Source organism: Sciurus carolinensis, chromosome 2 (genome assembly GCF_902686445.1).
Source record: "Sciurus carolinensis chromosome 2, mSciCar1.2, whole genome shotgun sequence".
Classification (NCBI taxonomy): Eukaryota; Metazoa; Chordata; class Mammalia; order Rodentia; family Sciuridae; genus Sciurus; species Sciurus carolinensis.
The window spans coordinates 151,035,309-151,057,567 of NC_062214.1; the positions used below are offsets into that span (position 1 = coordinate 151,035,309).

Genomic DNA, 22,259 nt, shown 5'->3' on the forward strand with positions numbered 1-22,259 from the left:
GTAAGAGATAACTTATTAGTTATTTGATAAATCCTGGAAAATCTAGAAATGAAAAAGCAAACAACTTTAAAGATGAGGTAACAAATTATTTCCCAAGTCAGGTGGGTTTGCAACTTTTTACTTTAAACAAATTAAAAGAGGACCTAATTGGGTTGCTAACTGGTCTTAAAAGTAATTTTGGTGGGAGGGGGTACTGGGGATTGAACTCAGGGGTACTCGACCACTGAATCACATCCTCAGCCCTGTTTTGTAGATACAGGGTCTCGCTGAGTTGTTGGCACCTCGCTTTTGCCCAGGCCAGCTTTGAACTCAAGATCCTCCTGGCTCAGCCTCCTGAGTGTTTGGGATTACAAGTGTGCACCATGGTGCCTGGCAAAAGTATTTTAATGAGATTCACTACATATTTAAAAGAAATATATAATTTGGCATATCATTTGCAAGAAGTTAAAAATTTGCGTTTGGTTGCTTTAAGTTTTTCTTGTACTTAAGTTAACAAGGGTTCTTGGGGCTTACATCTATAAAAATGGAAACAAATAGAATTGATGCTGACCCTTGATTCACTCCAGCATGACCCTGTATCATTCTAGTAATAAGTAATATTTACCCACAAAACATGAATTTAAAAAAAATGCAAAGTTGCATGCATGGATGTTACTGAGAACGTATAATCAATAGTTTTATAGCTTTACTCAAAATTTATAGCATTTATGTCGCTTTCATCAACTATGTCTAAATAATTCAAATAAAAACAGGTTTTAAAACTTTTTTTTTTTTTGCAGTACTGGGGATTGAACTCAGGGCCTTGTGCTTGCAAGGCAAGCACTCTACCAGCTGAGTTATCTCCCCAGCCCTTAAAACTTTCTGGTCAAGGGATATCTTTAAAATTCAATATATATGTACTCTTTGCTGTTGAAAAAACTATAAATACTATGAAGGGATCAAAGACTTAAAATATTATATTAGAATATATTATGTAGAAGCAGTAAAATGCAAAGCTCACAGAGAAAAGATGCACTGTCATGTGAATTTTTAAAAGGATGATAGTGGGTATCAAATTATTTTGGTATTTGGATTTCATTAGATACATTTAAAACACTTAACTATTTTAAAAGTATCAGTTCTTATAACACATAAAATTATGCAACTATTTGAAAATTTTTAGATGTCAACATAAAAAAGTAAAAGTTTTTCAAAGTTCTTCTGGGGATACATAGCAAAAAAGGAAGCCTCAAGCAGACTCACTGAATATATGTAAAGGTGATGTGACATACAGGGATCATGTCTCGAGTTCTGTTTTAGAAACTGGGTGTATCATTTATACTGGATATGTAGGTTTATGGTCTGGATTATGTCATGAGCATCTATGCAGGATTATCCAAAAAGCAAGAAAATGTATCAGTTTTAGAGAGGATATAGGGGAAGGCATCTCCAAGAAGATGATATATGACAATAAAGATCTAAAAGAGATAAAAGGGCCAAATACATAATTACCTAAGGAAAAGGTGTTCCAGGAAGATAAAGCAAGCATGAAAGTCCTGCGACTAGTACATGTCAATGTGTTATAGGAATCAGAAAACCAGTAAGAAGTAGGAGTGGAGTAAATAAGGAACAGTATTAAATAAGGTCAAAAGGTAGAAGTAGGTGGGGGCATACCATCTGTAGAGGACCTAGTAGGCCATAAAAAGAACTTTAACTTTTATTCTGAGAAGCACTGATAAGAGTTTTAAACAAAAGAGTGGTAAGATCTCACTTATCTGTTGTGCTAAGAATGAATGAAGCAAGAGACCAAATAAAAAGCTATTCAAAATTCCAAGAGATCAATGACAATCACCTGATTCTAGGTGGTAGAAGAAGAAAAATATGACAAGGTGACTGGATGTAGTTATAGTTGGAAGTAGAGCTAAAAGAATTGTAAAAGGATTAGATATATGGTATAAAAAAAAAGATTCAAAAATAACTCAAGTTATTTTAGTTGGAACAACTAGAAGGATGGAGTAGCCATCTACTGACACAGGAACTGCCACAAAAAGAGCAAGTTCTGGGAGGAAGAGGAAGAGTTCAGTATTTGTTGAGTTAACCATCACACATCTATGTGGAAGTACCAGTATAAAAAATTGAAGGTTAAAACTTAGGAGAGTGGTCTGAGGATATATATACCTTAGTGGTAAAGTATTTATTTGCCTACTTATGTGAGAGGCATGGAGGAGGAACTTGGAAATATGTATAAATGATATGTGTAGTAATTGGTTCTCTTTACAACCAAGAGAGTGGGTGTAAAAAAAGAAACAAGTTTATAACTATGTCCTGGGTAGGTCAAAATGATGTCCATAGGATGAAGAAGAGGAATCAAGACAAAAGACCTAGAAAGGTTATACTAAAAAGCCAACCTAGATGTCCTTCAACAGATGAACAGATAAAGAATATGTGGTATATATACACAATGGAGTATTATTCAGTCAGAAAGACGAATGACTTTATGACATTTGCTGGTAAATGGATGGCTCTGGAGACTATTATGTTAAGTGAAATAAGGAAATCCCAAAAAAAGATCAGATGTTTTCTCTGATATGTGGAAATTAACCCACAATAAAGGGAGGGATAAGAAAAAAGAACAGAAGTTCAATGGAGCAGACAAAGGGGAATGAAGGGAAGGGAGTGGGGACAGGAAAAGGAAAGAGTGGAATGAATCCGACATAACTTTCCTATGTACATCATATGAATATACCACTGTGAATCTCACCATCATATATATCCATAAGAAATTAATTTTTAAAAAAATAACTATGGGTAAATGGCAGACAGATCAGTAGAGGAAAGGGAGAGGGGGAGAAGGGGGAAGGGAAAGAAGAGGTACTGGGGACCAAATTAGAACAAGATATATTCCATGATTTTATAATTATGTCAAAATAGATAATACTGTAATGTATAACTAAAAAGAAACAATAAATTAATTAATTAAAATAAAATAAATAAATAATAAAGGATATCCAAAGAGAGAAAACCAGGAGAGTATGGTGTTCTGGAAGTCATGTAAGAAAAGAATTTCAAGGAGTAAGAAAATATCAACTGTCAAATGCTGCTAACAGATCAATTAAGAAAGAACTACAGAATGTTTTGTAAGTAAGAAGTAGAATTTGAGTTTACAAAATAATTTAATGAAGCAAACTAGAGTATAGAAAATCTTACTAGGAAGAGCTAATGCTAGTACCCATACCTAGATCTTGATGCTATTTTCATTGTGTTCTTCCCTGCTACACATTAAAATGTGAAGTGTATAACACTTTATACATCTAAAAGGATTTCTACTTATTATCACATTTTTATGAGAAGAAAAAAATTTTAGGTTGTTAATTTCTAACTCTGACTACATGAGATAATGCTAAATCCATTAGTTCCATTAAAATACCTTCCTGATTCAAATATACAGGCTAACAGAGGATATAATCAAACTACTGTTCCTTTTAAAGAGAAGCTATGGTTAATATAAAAGACACATACTTGATTTATGTCAAGTGGTAACGCAGGTAATGCTTTGGATACTCAGCATAAAACACTTTAATGGAATATTATTGCTCCAAATATACCATACCAAAATTAAACTGAAAATAGAAAAAAGCTACTAAATCATGGCTGACAGAGAGCTAAATGCAGCAAGTTAAAATGCGTTTCTAATGCTCAACCAGTTCTGGCTGAACCCTTTGGGTTAGGTTGGGTCATTGTTAGTTTGGAATAATTCCAAATGATTCCCTTGAGTTCTACTGTTGAATTCAGTGGCTTTAGGAAATCTAGAGCAGGTCTCATGTTTAAAAAAAAAAAAAATCATAGGGCCTCTCTTAGTTTCTGGCTTTCACCTGGAAAGATCTTTTCAAAAAGCAATTATGATCGAGTTAATATAATTACTTTGCTACATAAATAACCATACACAACTTTCTTGGTCTAAGATAGACCCTTAACTTGGTCTACCTATAGTATACCACACTGGCTTCTTATTCTCTTTGTTCTTCATTTAAGTAGTCATGTTCCCTCTGCCTCAAATCTTTTCTCCTCCCCCTCTGTTAATTCCTACTGATCCTTCCTATAATTGCTTACAACTTAATTTTATGTCTCTCCCAGCCCTCTCTGCTACAGTCATTTAGAATGAAAGCTTTATGACAGAAGGTCCCTTGCTACAATCCTCAGTGTTAAGACAGTCAGTGCCTGGCATACAGGACACAGTAACATATTAGAATATATCTTCCAGAACTTAGTATTTCTTAAACACTTCTTTGACCTATTAAATATCAGTGACACCAACTTATTTTCTTAAGTCAACCTATTCTTCTCTTGGGTCTGAAGAAAGATCCCATACAGTTTTCTAAAACAAACTTCTAAGAGACATTGGTAAAAAGGTAGAAAATACTGGAATCTTTCAGATTTCACAAAAGCATTTCTCAATCAGAGCCCCTACCTTCTTTTTCCTTGCCAAGGACTGCTATTAATTAACCCAAACATTCTCTCACATCATTTACCTTTTAAAAGACAATGCAAAATTGTCACAGGGTGGAGAGGTCTATATTTAATGAGAATTGAATTAGACCCAGGAATTCAACCAATTCTTTCTAGCTCTCACTGACATTTATAATTACAGATGATAAGAAAATAGACATTTTTCTTTTCCATGGCTAGCCTGGTAAGGAACATCTTACAGAAAAGTTATCTACCAAAGAAATATGAGAGACTGAAAAACCTGGTAAAATTATTTCAAGGCATATTTCCCATATGAAGAGTGCTGATTTATTTCAGCATACAACCAGCACATGCATAAAATACCAAAGATAGTTCAAAGTCAAAGGTAATTAACTACACTTAGAAATATAGCCCATGCTCTTTTTTTCCTCCAAGTAATACCACAGCTTCAATGTTCTTGGGGAGTAGTGGTGAAGGCATTTATGTTCCTGGCTCTTTTACAGAAGATACATAATTTAGCAGTAATGTTAACAATCCATGTATTATCAATTAGTAATGTCATTTCACTCTGCTTTGTAGCCCTGGATGTTTTTAAATGCCCTAGGAGAGGTTTTGCTTTAAAAGTTAAAGAAAGGGCTGGGAGTGCAGATCAGTGGTAAAGTGCATAAAGACCCTGAGTTCAATCCCCAACATGACCAAAAAAAGTAAAAAGAACAAGCAAACAAAATTCAAAGAACAACACATTTCTATTTCCACAATTATTTTTCCATAAATTCACTCCTCAATCTTTGTGTTTCTGTGAAATGAATACTTGCATATTATTTTTTTAAATTCCTTACATTTTCTTTTTCTTTTTTTTTTTAACAGAACGCTTCATGAATCTGCTATCATCCTTGCACAGAGGTCATGCTAATCTTCTCTGTATCATTCCAATTTTAGTATATATGCTGCAGAAGCTATCACTCCTTGTTTTTTCAATTTTAAAATGACTCTGCCAAACACAGTCTTCGTAAAAATTAGCCAAAACTTGAACCTAAGCAAAAGATCATACTGGGCATTTTTAAGCTTGAAACTTTCATTATTTTCTATTATTATCTATAAGATAAATTTACAGAATTTTGGCTGGTAGAGATAAAAATAATTTCTATCCAGTGGAAAAGATAACCCAAAACTTACTTTTATGTTCTTGTAGGTTGCTAATTTATATCTAATATAATTTTAATGTTTCTTTATTCAATGACCTATAAATACTAAAAGGTTTATATTAATCTTTAACATTTTACTAGATCTTTCATTAAATAATGACATCACTGACACATTTCTTTACATTTGCACAGAAATCATGATTTTGCCTTTATGAAAATTCTATTTTAATAGTTTTGGAGGTTTTACCAAGCTGTCTAAAATGAATTAACCTGTCAGAGCCAATAAAACTACATTGCTCCCTTCACAAACTGGATATTCATTACAGAAATCTAAGCTCAGAACTGGTATCTCATTTACAAAAAACCAAAACCTCAAAACTTAGAATTTTTGGTCTGGCTGGTAAAGGACTTTATTATTATATTTTTATTTATTTTTGTATTCTTAGTATACAACATGGTGCCAAGTACCTAAAATGTGTTCAATAAATGTTAACCAATACATAGAGCTAGAATACATCAAATGTTCAATGGTAGCACCAACTGGAAAAGAGAAATAGTATAGTCAAATCCTAATAGTCTTTTTAACTCTATGGTCATCAGGAGGTAAGTGGTTAAGTTCTAGATGCTTTTTTAGTTTTTTTCTTCCCAGTGTTAGGGATAGAACTCAGGGCCTTGGCATGCTAGCAAGCATTCTACCACTGAGATACATTCCCAGCCTAGATGCTTTGAATAGGAAGACAGAGTTTTCTTCAGAAATGGTGGAAATTCTTATCATATGAAGACATGGTTAGCAGATGCATGATAGAACTGAAAACCTGCAGAGCAAATCTGAGCACCTTAAGAGCTGTAACACTTCCAACTCTTAGCAGGCACTATGAACCTACATGTCACAATGTCCCAAATACTGTAAAACTGGATATAATCTGAATTACTTTCACCAAAAATTTTCCAAAGACATTAAAAAATGTTTCCATGTGTATGTACCTCAATTCTATAATAACAATAAGTTAATAAATTAATATTGCTTTTATAATTCACCATGAAAGGTCAAATTTTCTTAGACGTATTTTATAAGCAAAGGATATACCGTAATTGTTGAATACAACAATATATTAGTTGCAAAGCACCTGGAAAGCAAGAACAACATATAAATGCTAACAGGATCAAAGTAATGGGTGAGGATTGGATGCTAGTACTGGTTTTATTATAACCCAGCCTGAAAAAAATAAATCTGAACCTGTACATGAGGATTATGTAAAGCTACCTACACTTAAATACTGTTTGCTACCACAAAGTCCTAGTGGGTATATACTAGCTTCATACTGCCAACAGTATAGGCCTACGTGGTAAACTGCACCCACACTTCTGCATGGTAGAAGGGCTAATTACTATCTAAGCATTTCTCCCTTTGCTTTTAATTCAGGTCAGAGTTCATTATCACCACTCAGTACATTTCCAAATTCATTCTCTCTCCTTACAGAATTGGGCTAAGCATGGAAGAAGGTCAATTTAATACTTTAGTCCTGGTACACCAGTGAAATGACAGTCACTCCACTAAGTGTTTTAGAAAGCCATGACTTGGTATTTGCCCTAAGGGAAGCAATGTCTACTTTTGAGAATCATGAAATTAGAAAATCCGAAATTCTGAATGCACGAGGAAAACATTTTTGTCTCTAAAATGCACTACTACCTTCCGCTTCTAGGAATTTAATGTATGAAGAAATATATTCTAAGTGCAGTCTTTTAAAATTGATTTTTATTTATTATTTTACAATTTATTCTTGATTATTTTCCATAAAAGACTCAAGGGACTAGTCTGTATCAATAGTAAAGGAAGGCCATGGTTAGTAAGCATGACAGGTAATCATGAACCCATGTACAGTCTGAATTTGTCTTAACCTCACAAAATAATTTATTATAAAAATGATAGTGTAATTATTACCTAAGTTCACAGAGGAAGACTGATATTCGAACAGGAGAGATGCACCCTAATAATGCACCCAAACTTTAAAGATAGATTTTTTTTGTTTCTTGAAGTGATTCCACGTTTGAAATAGCACCCAGAGAAGTAACTAACCAAATTTTATAAGGGAAATCTCTTGTATTAAGGCAAGACATCTTTTGCTGGGAGTGGGGAGGCGCTTTAGGTGTCAAGAACTGTATGATGACTCACTGACACTTCACACATGTGAAACGTCCATATTACAAAAAAGAAAGAAAAAGCAATGCCTCATAAGCGAGTGGACAACCTTGACAAGCAAATGCCTGGGGGGAACACCCCCAAAGAACTCAATTAAGAGTAATTACCCGACCTGAAAATGAGCTTTTGTTTTAGGAACTGTCTACATGCCAGCGGGACTTTCTCTTGCCCAAATCCCGCCTGAGGACAACAAATTGGTCAACGGCGGAAGTTGTCTGACGAAATGACTGCAACATGAAATCCAGTTTTATGATCATAACAAAACCTTCCTTCCGGGACTCGGCCAAAAAAAAAAAAAAAAAAAAAAACTTGAGAAAACGTCCTTCAGGATGCAACAGGCAATTATGAGTGCCCTGTCGCCAGCCAGAGACACTGCTCGGCCTCGGGACCCGAGTGCTGGGAGGACGAGCTGCTCCCCGTTAGAACTTCGGGGGACCGGCCCCAGCACCCCGCCCGCCGCCCGGCCCAGCCGGGCCACCGGCCCCTCCCAGGGCCCTGGCGGCCGCCCCCGCCCCAGCACTGACCTTCCGCAGGGCCGAGACCAGCAGTCCCCGCCATTTCGGACTGTTCTCTTCGCTGAAGAACTCGTATGGCTGCGGCGCCTGCTGCATGGCCCCGGCGGCAGAGCCTCCGCATCGGGGGCGGCCCGCGGGCCGACCCGGGCCGCGCGGGTGGCCTGACAGGCAGAGCGCGGGCCGCCTCGCCTCGCCGGCGGCCGCCGCCTCCCGCCCGGGCCGCGACTACGGCCGAGGCGGCTCGGGGGCGGCGCCGGCGGGCGGGCGGCGGCCCCGGGGACGGCTTCCTCGGCCCGGCTGGCCCTCGCCTCGCGCAGCGCCCACTAAAGAAGCGCGGTGGCCGCGAACTCTGGCCACCCCAGGCAGCGACCTCCTTTCTCGCGGCGCTGGCCCGCTTCTCCGGTGGCTCCTCCTTTGTTTGAGTTCGCAGCCCAGCGAGGGTACAGCTGGCTTCGCCTCCGCCCTGACTCCCGCTACTGCCGCGGCGGGCTGAGAGCGGCGGCGGCAGCTCGTCTCCTCATCGCCTCATCCCCGCCCTCCCGACAGGCAACGCCGCCGGGCCCGGCCCGTTCGAGTCACCTCCCGAGAGCTCAGGGGATCGACGGGGCGTGCGCGGCGGGCGAGCGAGCCCCACTCGGGTGTGCACAGAGCTGGCCGCCGCCGCCGCCCCTTCAGCAGCCACGCAGAGCGCCGCGGGGCCGCAGCTGAGCTCTGGGTCGCAACAGCCGCGGCTCGGCCCGCCCCCTCGGCCAGGCGCTCATTATCCGGAGCTGCCGGAGAGGCCCCGCACGGAGCATGCGCGCCGCGGAGCGGGCCAAGGCGCCGGCCAGGCGCAGGGGTGTGGGGGTCCTGGAGTCTGCGTCTCCTGGGAACTTTGCAGGGGGCCTGTTCAGACTTACTTCCTAATTTATTGACTGCTTTTTTACGCATACAATCCTTCCTCTAGACCTTCCCAAGACAATCCCGTCAGTGCCACCCTTGGTGAGCCTCCAGCCGCAGGACTGCAGTCGTGGGAGGCAGTATAGGGATATGGAGAGAAACTGACAGATATTTAGCGTATTTGTGCTCTACCAGGTTCCTTAGTATTCAGCAGATAAGAATTATTCCGTAGAGTGGTGTTTTGGGGCGTAGAAATCTGTTAGCACACGGTTGTAGGGCCAGAAAAGGAGGTACAAGTGACGTTAATCAAACTGGAATTTAAAGGTCCTTCACTTAACCAGGCCCACGTGTGTTCGCAAAAATCATATCGTTTTTGTAGAACTTTCAGATGATTTTTTTAACTCGTTTTCTTGATCGTATCCTTTAATCATATATGCCTCAGGTTCTACAAAACCTAGATATGCCCTTCGAGTGAAATCACATTCATTAGCAACCCAGGGGGAAAAAAAAAATTCCCCGACCTGTAGGCGTCTCTAAGTTGAAGAGACATAAACTCTAGAACCTTTTATCATTAGAAGAAATTTCGTCCAACTAAAGATGCTGAGTACATGACTTTTAACAGGTTGTAAAGAATAAAAGTCATGTACTACCTTTACCCAGCCACCAGCAGCAAGGGAAAGGAAGAACGAGGTGAAAAAATAAGCTTGTGGACAATTTCACTTCCAGAATCAGTAGTTGAGAAATTATCCTTCCCACAACATGCATCATTTCATGATCTTGGCAAAATGCGACAGGCACAGTTGGAAAACTCGTTTTTCTAATTCAAGTATCCACTGAGTCAAGAATGCCCTGCAATAAATTCCATGTACTTGGAATAAAGATGGGATAGTGCAATGCTTGTATTTTCTCCAACTAATCTTTCAGTTCATAAGGGTAAAGACTTTGACTTATATAAAGGGTTCTTTTCTCCCCTGTTCCCAGACCCAAGCCATAACTACTAAACTGTCAAATTGCTAGACTGGGACTGTACTTTCTCATAGGAGAATAATGTTGGTGGTGGGAAGTTTTATTCTTGGCCAGGGATATTGGAAGTCTCCTCTGGGCCAAATCTGGCCTGAAAACATTTTGTTTAGTCAGGGCTGTATTTAAATTTTTTAAATTGTTACCATTTTAAAATTCAAGAGATTACATATAAAAATCTACATTTCCAGATTCTCTTGACAAAAGTCTGGCAATGCTGCATTTGTGCAAGGGAGTAATCAGCCGGCCCTGGGTAGTGGCTGTCCTCTTTAGAAAAGTATGCCATTCCATTTCCAGTTGGCTATACTCCGCACCTGGCACTCTTCCCCCTTTTATGTAACCTGCCTAGTCTCTACAGGCATCTGAGCTGTGATCTCTGGGCTAGGCAAACAGAAATGTGATCTTAGTGCATGTGGAAGATAATCTAAGAATGACACCAGTAAAAATTTTCCCAGCCAGCCAAGTGGGCCATCTAGAAAAAAAAAGTTGGATCCATAATCTACACATTACACTACCATAAATTCCTGATATATCAAAAATTTACATGTAAAATATAAAACATATTTGTAACTTCAGATATAAGGGTTTTTTTAACTTTTTTGTTTCATTTTGTTTTGTTGTGATGCTGGGGTACCGCAAAACCCAGGGCTTTAAGCATGCTAGGCAACTGCTCTACCACTCGGCTACATCCCCAACACTGCAATTCATTTTTTAAACTCACTGTTTAATTAATTTCCCTAACATAGAAAAGTATTCCTACAAACTAGTAAGACTAAAACACAATAAGGAAAAAAGGGGTGTGAAAAGATCACACACAGAAAAGAAAATCTAAATGTCTCTTAAACATATTAAAGATGCTCAACTTTGCTCATATTAAGAAAAAATGCAAATTTAAATTATACTGTTATTATTTTTTCATCTATTAGAATAGCACAGTTCAAAAAGGTTGATTACCCACTATGATAGTAAAGATATGTGGAAATAGGAACTCTATTATTTATAGGAGTAAAAATTGATCATTGATAATACTTATTGAAGCTTCAAGGAGCCAGGAGGGATGGTGTGTACCTGCAGTCCCAGTTACTTAGCAGAGGGAGGATCACTTGAGCCCAAGAGTTGGAGAACAGTCTGGAAAACATAGTAAGACCTTCACTTCAAAAAAGAAACTAAACTAAGGGAAAAAAGAAAACCACAAAGTTTGAAAGGTACATACCATTTGACTTAGGAAATTCTAGGACTGTGTCAGAGGTATACTTGTTCATATGAAATCACTTAGAGTCAAGGTTATTCATTGTAGTGATGTTCATTATGACAAAAACAAAACAAACACAACTTAGACACAATTAATTTAAATATTCAGAAGGAATAGGATACTGGTTCAATAACTAATAGTAAATCCATATAATGGAACCTATAAAGTCAAGACCAAGACTCTGTGGAACATTCCTCAAGATACACTGCAAAGTAAAAAGAGCAGAATGTTTAACATAATACACAGAATGATACCACTTATATTTTTAAAGTATATACTATTTTATGTATGTAAATATAATTTCTTTGCAAGACTACACAATATTCTTGTAACAGGGATAAAAACTGAGTGGCTGAAGGACAGGGGGACTTTTCACTGTGTATCTTTTTGTAACTTGAATTTTCAACCAGATAAATGTGGAATTTATTCAAAACACTGATTAATTAAAAGTTATTTTTAATAAAAAAAATTTCCAGCCTGATTATAAACTTTTGCTTAAGTGTCAAAAAAATGGAAATATTAAGCACTATGAGGGAAATATTAAGCACTATGAGGGTGTACATACATATACATAACATGTAACAAAAATTCAGTCATAAATTTGAGCTGAAATTAATACACTAATTACTACATTAATAATTTGGTAGCAGTACTTTTGTTTGCCCTTTTCAAATTTAGAATGGCTTTGGGAGAGAATGTGAATGACCCAAGCACATCTTTGATTTTAAAAGGCAGATAAAATTTTACCACTAACATTCTCCCACTGAAAAATATTTTCTAAAACCATTTGTTCAACATTTCTCCCATTTGCTATTTCATACTTCCTTAATTTATTTACAGCTACAAGTGTTGCCAATCAATAGCAAATTAAAGCAACACCACAGGAAACAATAAATGTTGTTACTCACTTTCATAGTTGTCTGCCATAGATGGGCTCTGGTCCTTTTATAGTCCACCTGCCTGAAAGAAGTGCGAGCAGTCACAGGGAGATGATCTTTTGACCTACGACCCTTGTAAGAGGCATTTACTCGAAAACCCCATGCCCTGCAAAAGACTACCAAAGATGTCTTCCCAAAAGGAACTATAATTTTTAATGAAATTCGAAAAGACTCATTGTGTCCCTACAGAAAAAGCATTATGTATTAATGTTACATACAATCTGCTATTAAACTGAACTAATTTTCCTGTTGCTCTGGAGTATGAAAATGACACTGAGGTCATCTGGATCTTGCCACCACTACCAGATAGTCATTTTTTGTAAGTAGCTGTCCCAGATACCAAGTCCTATAGTAAAAGTGAAAGGCACCATTCAGGTTCTTATAATTTGTATTATTGCAATAAAATCCTTCCAAGTCCTGGTAATTATCAAGTTGAGGTATCAACAATGAATATATTCATCATTGTTCAGTATAACTTCCAGACAGAGTTTGGTTTGTTAGCAATTGCATACGTATGTTGAAACTGATTACAGAAAAGGAAGTTAGTAAAGAGAAAATAAATATTGATTTATTTGCCCCAAAGTGTTAGCACATATAGTAATTACCTACATTGTTTACTATTTGTGACTAATTAGTAGGTGTGATGGATATAGCATGTGGCAGGGAACATACATTCTACCCTTCAATTATCGCAGATAGGAAAGCTAAAAGTTAGATTCCCTTGCAGCTAGGATTCTGGAAATGATTTAGGATGGGCTTATCAGATACACTTGAGGGAGATCTAAGAAGGCAGAAGTGAGGTGGAAGCTGCACATCGACTGCAGGCAAGCATCATTCAGTCACTAGTTTTGTGCAGCAGCAGCAGCAATGGCTAGACTCATTGTCTGGCATTATTATCCTGTTGGTGGATCATAGTTATTTTGGAATTGCTCTGTTGGTGGCCTGGTTTGTGGTGTGGTTTTAGTGCTTGTACCAGAAAGCCCACCATATCTAGAGTCTACTTCATCAGCTTTCTAATGATTTTGTATGCCTTAGAATAAACATAATCTCATTTATCTAGCTAGAATGGATTCTATTCCCAACAATTGAACTCAAAATAAAATGCCAAAAGACACAAACTTCCTCCATAAGGGTAGAAAAGATGGTATATGTTCAATGGAATATTACTCAGCTATAAAGAATAAAATTATGGCATTTGCAGGCAAATGGATGAAATTGGAGAATATCATGTTAAGTGAGATAAGCCAATCTCAAAAATCCAAAAGGTGAATGATCTCACTGATAAACAGATGATGACACATAATGGGGGGTGGGAGGGGGCAAGAATGGAGGAAGGAGGGACTGTATAGAGGGAAAGAGAGGTGGGAGGGGTGGGGGGGAAGGAAAAGAAAAAAAAGATGGTATATGTTAGTTTATACTACTAGCCCAAGGTGAAGTGTTATTTTATTTGATAATTATGATAGTCTACTCTACTCATGGATACTCAAACTTCTGTGTTTGTTTGTTTTTGTGGTTATTGTTGTTTGGGGGACAGGGGTCTTACTATGTTGTCCAGACCAGTATCATACCCCTGGGCTCATGCGATCCTCCACGTTCAGCCTCCTGAGTAGTTGGGATTGCAGGCGTGGGCTACCATACTTGGCCAAACTTCAGTTTTTTGGCCAAATTCACATATACCCTCTACTTAGGCAAAAACGATATGATCCTTTGGTGTGATCCATTGATGTGATTCTTCTAAAAATTCTTGTTGATACTCCTGAAAGCTGAATAATTTGGATTAATCCTCTTGATTCCTTTCAACCCGGTGGTTCTCACCTTATATATTCTTAGAATAAATGCCGTCAATAAATACTCCTTCCACTATCCTCTCAATTGAAAATGCTGGTGGATACTTGATCTCAATGTCATATCAACCTTGCTAAAATAACAAAGCATTTAATACTTCCCTAAAAAACTTACCAAGTAATTTTGGAGAGAAATCTAAATTCAAGGTGAGTTTAAAAATTCACTACCAACCACAAAATTCTAACATGCAAAAATAAAACAATACATATCCCTAAATACCAAAGCACCATTTTGAATATCAGAAAACAATTGCTCTATGACATTACCAACATACTTGGTTACCAGTATTTATTTATTTGTGATGCTGAGGATTAAACCCAGGGCCTCCAAATGCTAGGCAAATGCTCTACCACTGAGGTACATCTCCATCTGGTTGGCTCCTGATATTTATAAGGATCCAAGCAATTAGAGCTTTATACATGTCCTAGCTAGTATGACTGATCAAGAATCTAAGAAAAAGTTAGGCAATCAAAGCTTGAAGGAATTAGGCATTCTTGGAAACAGCAATGTGATATGCAGCCAGTATAGCTTGGGAAACTTGTCCCCAATTCTTCAAAATACCCAAAAAATACCCTTGCTCATAAACTGATGGCACTAAAAGACAAATTTTAAGTAAAATTATATCTGAAAGGCATGGAAAAGACAACACTGTTTTAGCCCTTTCATTTTACTCTAGCAGTTTCAAAGGAACAAAGTTAAAAGAAGTGATTCTAAAGATAGTTTTAAGCAAAACTTGGCTGAAATTCAAGATTCTCTAGTGAGCAACATTACTTTGTTACCATTGGCCCTCAGGGCTTTCCCTAAATTTAAAGTGGGGCTCCCTGGGCAACCCAAGGCATGCCATCATATACCTCCCTTGTCACATGTATAAGGTAAAATTTTCATTTATCCAAGAAGCAAAAGAATCCTAACAAGATAACTTTGATGTGAGACCCTTCCATTAGCAGACAATAATAACACTTCGCAAAAACAAAACAACAACAAAAAACATGATCCACTCTAGGATTTGAGGTCAGATAAGTATAGAGTTGGTTGGTATCACCATTCTTTCCTTCAGGGCTTTGGGTTTTGTGTCTGTTCTTTAATGGGTGCAAACTGTTTGAAAACATTTCTAGGCATCTTTCTCTTTCCCAATTACTTTGCCCTGTTCTTGCACCCACCCTTCCATCTTAAATTTTAATGAGGAGATTTAAAAACAATCCTGAGAGTGCAGAACAAAAACTTAGCAACTGACTTCACAATGGCTTCTCAAAATTGTCCACAATATGTTTAGATAATAAATGGTGTATACTCAGAAAAATGAGAAAACATCTTACCAAAGAAGTCTAGACATAGATCAAGGGTCCAGGAGGGTAAAGCTAGCTCTTAAACAACATAGACACCATCTCTCCCAGGTTCACAGGGATAGCTCATGGGCATAGCCATCAGAGTTGGAGAGCCTCCAAATGCAGGCCCAACAAACTCCCATATGCCTGGCCCTAGCAATATATATCACTCTCACCACCATCCTTTGAAGAAAGTTCTAAGAGTTAAGGTTATTCCATAGCTAGTAGGCAGACTTCCAAATGACCTCAGGGGGGTGAAACTCTGCCAACAACAATGGCAACTCCCCAAGCAGTGTAAACTTTGAGAGGATCAAGGGAAGGACTTTGATATACATATATATGTACAGATAAAAGAGTTAAGTTACATAACATGAAACACCAAAAATGCACTTGCCAGTATACTGAGTTCCCCACAGACTAAACACGATGAAGCTAAAACCAAAAATGCTTCACTTTTAACCTAAAATATAAACTCTGTTTCATTTTTGTTATATACAAATAGGTAGTTTTTAATTTTCTTGAAGACTGGATTATCTAAAGTTTTGACAGTTTAAGTTTTACATACAGAATATTTATTTGAGTAAAAGTTTTTATGGAACAAAAATTATGTTCTCCACAACACCAACACTCATTAAAATATTTTAATGCTAATATATATTTTCTTCTCTCAGACACAAAACTCTTAAATATTATATCCGTATTTAACAATAAAACCCTACTGACATAATATCAAATGTTCTACAAACAGAATAACCTACATGTTCAAAATTTTTTTCAACAAATTTCTCACTTACATTTTTTGGGGTAATAATACAGACCCCAATGGAATGAGGATTGCTTCAATTTAGGACAGTTACTTTTGTAATTTTAGTCTTTTCCACAGCTTAGTGTATATGCAATCTTACTGCTGATGAAATAGAAAATTGCAATATTTTCCAGGTCTTAGTAGTCTTGTAACAGAACAGAAAAGTATCCTGTGTGCTTCATTACTTGAAGGAATCAATTGTTACGATGAACCATTGGGGCTTGTTTCTTCTGTCGGTGATTTCTGAATGTTTTTGATATGCTCATCACTGCTGAATAACTAACTGCATAATCTATTTACCTGGATGAGCTACTTCTTGAACTGGAGCTGATGATGAATATTCTTTCAAATTAATAGATGAGGTAGTTCAATCAATGTAATCACCAAGAACTGAAGTGAAGGGAAAAGGAAGAAAACAGAAAAGTTTTTCCTATCAACCAACGTACACATCCTTTCCACTCATTCAGCAAACAGTTTTGGAGAGGTAAGAAAAATGAAGACTGGAAAATTAGTCCTGAGGGAGTATGTGCGAGAGAATGAATTGAAAATGTCTCACCTAAACCGTGGTTCTGTTTCACTAGTCAGGTTGCCACATTTTCACTTACATTTCTATTTACCAACAACACTCTCAACTATAAGAAACATTCAGATAAACCACGCAGGTATATACAGTATACAGGATGGCATTGGGCACCAATTTAACATACTCATAAAGTACACATGAATGTAAGGCACTTTCGCGGTTTACAAAAGTGAATGCCTCAAAGTTAGATATTCACCAAAAATGCATAAATGTCCTCATAAAAGTTTATAGGAGCCCTGAAAAAACAAATAGGGATGAATCATGAGTGATCTCGGTCAAAATTTTGAAAATATTAGGACAGAGATATGAGATAAATAATTGTTTAAAATTACCAAGTTCTATACATCAGTGTTAGGATTCTAAAACTGCTCTTATAAAAAACTTTCAGTTCTAGGTGCTTTTAGTTTCTCAACCACAGAAGACTGTAGCAATAATCACATATAATATACAGCTGTGTAAATTTAGTGATACCATATCACATGTTATAAAGAGATTTATAAAGAGGCTGGATATAATAAAAGCTTTCTTTTAAACTTAGAAATGTGAAATACCATGTATTTGCATGAAATCAAAAATTTTTAATTTTCAAATACAAAATTGTTGCTCTAACTTATGACAGTTTTTCTATGACTCTTCAAAATTAAAATAATGTTTGCAACCTACAATACACTGTAATATATTTTCCTTCTAGGGGAGACAAAATAGCTTATCAAAGCCAAAAAATTGATTTAAAGGGTAATCAACTTTTTATGCTATCTTTACCAAAAGTTTTTTTTTGTTTTTTTTTGTTGTTGTTGTTGTTGTTTTTTTTTTTGAGATGAGCTTTCACTATGTTGCCCAGGCTGGTAACAACTTACCAGCCTGGACTCAGTGATCCTCTCCATCTCACCATCCTAAGTAGCTGGGAACTACAGATGTCACCAGCTCCTCCCCAAAATTCTAAAACAGCCAAGTCTTCTCTTGATCCTGGTTGGTAAGGATAGATCATTAACAAAGTCAGGGAGTCAAGACAGATAAAACTTCACCTTGCTTCTTCATTCACAAATAAGAGCATGGAATTTAGTTTTTTAAATTCTTATTTCTATGTTATATTATTTTGATGATTCAGTGGGTTTTTAATCAAAAAGTGAGACTCTAAGACCATTTCTTTCTCTCTGTTCTTTCTCTCTCAGTACTAGAATTGAACCTAGGGGTACTCTACCACTGAGCCACCTCCCCAGCGCTTCTTATTTTTAACTTATTTAGCTTTTCTTTGAATCAGGATCTTGCTAAGTTTTCCAGGCTTGTCTCAAACTTGCAATCCTCCTGCTTCCACCTCTCCAGTCACAAGGATCACAGGCACATGCTACCATGCCCAGTTTAAAATCTTTTCCTTAAATTATAATTAAAGAACACAATCAATACATTCTTGTTGCTGATGTGGAGGTTAAATGCATACCCAACTCCTTTCATTATTTACAATTCAAACCTTTGCTGCACTTCATCTGCAATCATTCCAGAAATTGCAAGGGAAGAAGTGGCAGCAGGGGAAGGTGCATTTCTCACATGAAGAATGCGACTTCCAATATCCCCAACTCCTCCATCAAATACAAAATCATCTACCAGATTTCCATCTCTATCCAGGGCTTGGGCTCTTACTCCAGCTGGACCTCTGCAAAAGCAAAAAAGTAGTAATCAGCTGACTCATAGAGATAGGACACCTTCTAAGTTAGTGGTTTTCAAAGTATTCCTAAAGCAATACAGTCTTTATTCTTCTAAATGTCCAATTATATGGAAACCCAATAGGTTTATGTTTAGCCAAAGGCTGTCACCAAGAGTCTAGCAAACCCATGTCCCACCCAAGAGCACAATGCCTATTACATAATAGTACAACAAATGCTTATCAAATATATGCTCAAATAGGTAAGTTACTTATAAACATCGGTTCTTTTCAAAAGTAACAGGTAAATTCACATTTAATTAGAATAGATATATTTTTATTTAAATTTATAAAATGAATTTGTTATAAAAACCAATCAATGACAACAATAAGGCTCTTTTTGTTAATATAAAGCCATGAAAATAGGAGTTATATGTTTCACTTGCATTCCTTATCCTTTTTTTCTGTATTGTCTTGATAGAACACTATTACAATTTATGAAGAAAAAATTAAATGGTAACAAATTCTCATTTGTAGTTAGTCTTTATTTTTAACAATTTAACCTTTAATATCAAGATAACCAATTAACTAAAGAAATGATAGAAAAAGCAAAACATGAATTAATTGAGCAGCATGTTAATACAGTAGTTTTTACTACCTAAAATTCTGTTTTATAACATTTGAGTTCACAGATTTCTGTTGTTTTTTAAAAATAGTTAAAATTTACAGATGAAATCTGAATGGAATGCTTTTAGAGTCATAAAGCACTAAAAGCAGTCTTTGAAACTGCTCAAAGAAACTCAGTGTGAAAAGGCTATCTTACATCACCAAGACTCAAGAAATTAGGCAACAATGTGAAATAATTTTTACTGATTCTGGGACAACTCAGATAAGTATTTGAGGAAGATAAAAAGGATGATGCGAGAGTTAGACCTCAACCTGACTGAAGAGAGATAATGATAATAATAGCTATTATTTACCAAGTCTTTATCTTGTGTTAGAAGTTATCTCATTTATCCTTACAACTCTAAGCTGATGCAGTTTACATTAAGCTAAGAAACAGAGAAATTAAGTTCCTTGCCTGAAGTTACACAGCTATGCTGTTCATTTATGGAGAAGTATATAATTACAAGGAGTGTAAAAGATACTAAAAGAAAAGTAAGTATTCTGCCCTATGGAATCCTTCAGAGAATTTGGATAGGAAATTTTTGAGCCGGAAAAATTTCCAAATAAGAATCCGATATATTAGAACACAAAAAGAATGGCACTGAACGCTGACATTTCTTTCTTTCTTTCTTTCTTTTTTATTGGAGTCAAGGCATACCATTTGTGTAATCATAAATTTACATAGGGTAATGTTGTTTGATTCATTGTTATTTTTTTTCCCTTTCCCCCCCACCCCTCCAACCCCTCTTTTCCCTCTATACAGTCCTTCCTTCCTCCATTCTTACCACCCTCCTTATCCTTAACCCTAAACCTGACCTTAACCCTAACGCTAACCCCTCCCACCCTCCATTATATGTCCTCATCCACTTATCAGGAACGCTGACATTTCTAAAAGCAAGGATACCTATCAGTCTATTGGTCAGTTTGTGGTCCATCCTGCAAGTCTTTATTTACAGCTCATCTCAACTCAGCAAACCAACACTTCGCAGCTGGGTGTGGTGGCAAATTCCTAAAATCCCAGCTACTCAGGAGACTGAGGCAGGAGGACTACAAGTTCAAGGCAAGTCAGGGCAATTTAGAGAGACCCTATCTCAAACTAAAATTCTTAAAAAAAGGGGGGGGGGGGTACTGTTCAGTGGTAGACCACTTGCCTAGCATGTGTGAGGTCCTGGGTTCCATCCTCAGTAACACATACACACACACACACACACACACACACACACACACGCACACCAGTGCTTCTCCCCTCTTTTCTTAGAAAATATTGATGTTGCTATTGAGAATATCTCTATGTTTGAATATCTCTGGTCCTCTCCTTGTGTCTGGCAGAAGATCGATATGTTGGGTGCACACAGCAATATGACCAGATGCTGAGGTTCAGTGTTAATGTAAAATAACTTTCTTCTGTAGAGAGTGTCAATCAGTACATTCCTCTTGCTCCTTATAAGCATGTAGACATTAATACTGATTAACCACAGTTAAAAATGTGTCCACATTTATTTGTCTTATAAACATGTATTGTGTCCTCAATGTCCCCTACCCTCTTGCCTAAGTGTTCAAAATCTATAATTCAAACTGCAAATAAAATAAAATGTTGTTTTCTTCTCTCTCCTTCTCTTTTTGCAGTACTGAGGACTGAGTCCAGTAGTGCTCTACCATTGAGCTATATCCACAGCCATTTTTATTTTGAGACAGGGTCTTGCTAATTTGCCTAATCTGGCCTCAAACTTGCCATTCTCTTGCCTCCGTCTCTTGAAATGCTGGGATGAAAGTCAAGCACCACCACACCCAGCTAAAACACTGCTTTTCTTAAGATCTGACTTCAGTTTCAACACTTAAAGCAACTTCAGGGGTTTTCTTTGCAGAATTATACATAGGCTTTCCCCTCTGAACAGTTTGGTTTGAGATAAGTATTATAACTTGAAATCCATAAATGTCTTGAGGCCATGCACAATGTCTTGTACAATACCTCACCTCTCCTCCATGACTAGATTGTGTCTTGCATATAGTAGGTATTCAACTAAATTATTTAGTTAAACTAAAAGTTTTAACTTCTAATTCTTTTAACACTATTTTAACTGAAAAACCAAATGATTCAACAAATTAATCTGTAAATTCAGCTACATTTAACTTGCTGCTATCTGTAACTATGTATTTTGCTATATTTGTAGCTAAATTTAATGGGAAGGTATATCCTAGATAATTATGTCCATAAACAAGAACAGGGGAATCTGTAATTACATTCATTTATCTGAAAAATCCTGTATTACATTATTTTCACATGGCAGGCATTACACTCTGGGTGGGGGAAACAGCTATGAAAGGTAAAGTGATATCTATGACCAGTCCCAAATAGGACAATCTAGAGTTTTATAAAGCTCATGATGGAATCTACTGCTTATCCACATTACAAGTCCACATTAGCACATTTAAGTTAGAAGTGATGGTAGGGGGAAGTAAGCAATTCCAAAGTAATTTCCATACATGTAGGAGTGGCATTTGTGTTTTTTACCTCAAATGTTCATTTTATTATTTTTTTCTTTTTTTATTGGTGCATTATATTTAATAGTGGGATTCATTATGCCAAGATGCACATACACATAATTTGATCAATCTCATTCCCCAGTACCTTCTCTTTTCTTCCCTTCCTCCCTCTCCTTAATCTGCTTGCGCTACTCTACCGATCTCTTCTATTATTATCATTTTAATAAGTGTATTACAATTATATATGTAGGCAGGATTCATTATGGTATATTTGTACCTGGACATAGCACAATTTGGTAGATTTCATTCTCCATGCCCTCCCTTCCTTCCCTCCATCTTGATCAAGGAGTACATTTTTGTTCCTAATCTTTAACCTAATTGGATTGTGACAGAGAACATTGCTTTCCTATGCACATTTTTTTAAGGGCTAAGATTGAACCCAGAGCCTTGTATATGCTAGATAAGCACTATACCACTGAGCAACCTCAGCCCTCTAAAACCAATTTTTGAATTTTGT

At 37.1% G+C, this 22,259-nt stretch overlaps 2 protein-coding genes and 1 pseudogene across 2 annotated transcripts in view; all 3 read right to left on the minus strand.

Annotated features, from left to right (window-relative positions):
- The window catches only part of Sos2 (SOS Ras/Rho guanine nucleotide exchange factor 2), a 103,369-nt gene extending 94,314 nt beyond the window's left edge, over nt 1–9,055 (minus strand). Inside the window, exon 1 of the mRNA XM_047540218.1 lies at nt 8,316–9,055. Within this exon, the coding sequence (XP_047396174.1) occupies nt 8,316–8,402 (87 nt within the window). The 5' untranslated portion in view covers nt 8,403–9,055. The remainder of the gene's footprint in view (nt 1–8,315) is intronic.
- LOC124978384 (uncharacterized) lies at nt 5,309–5,409 on the minus strand (annotated as a pseudogene).
- A 7,137-nt stretch (nt 9,056–16,192) lies between the features above and the next one.
- The window catches only part of L2hgdh (L-2-hydroxyglutarate dehydrogenase), a 41,870-nt gene continuing 35,803 nt past the window's right edge, over nt 16,193–22,259 (minus strand). Inside the window, exon 10 of the mRNA XM_047542281.1 lies at nt 16,193–18,604. Coding sequence (XP_047398237.1) covers nt 18,409–18,604 — 196 coding nt within the window. The 3' untranslated portion in view covers nt 16,193–18,408. The remainder of the gene's footprint in view (nt 18,605–22,259) is intronic.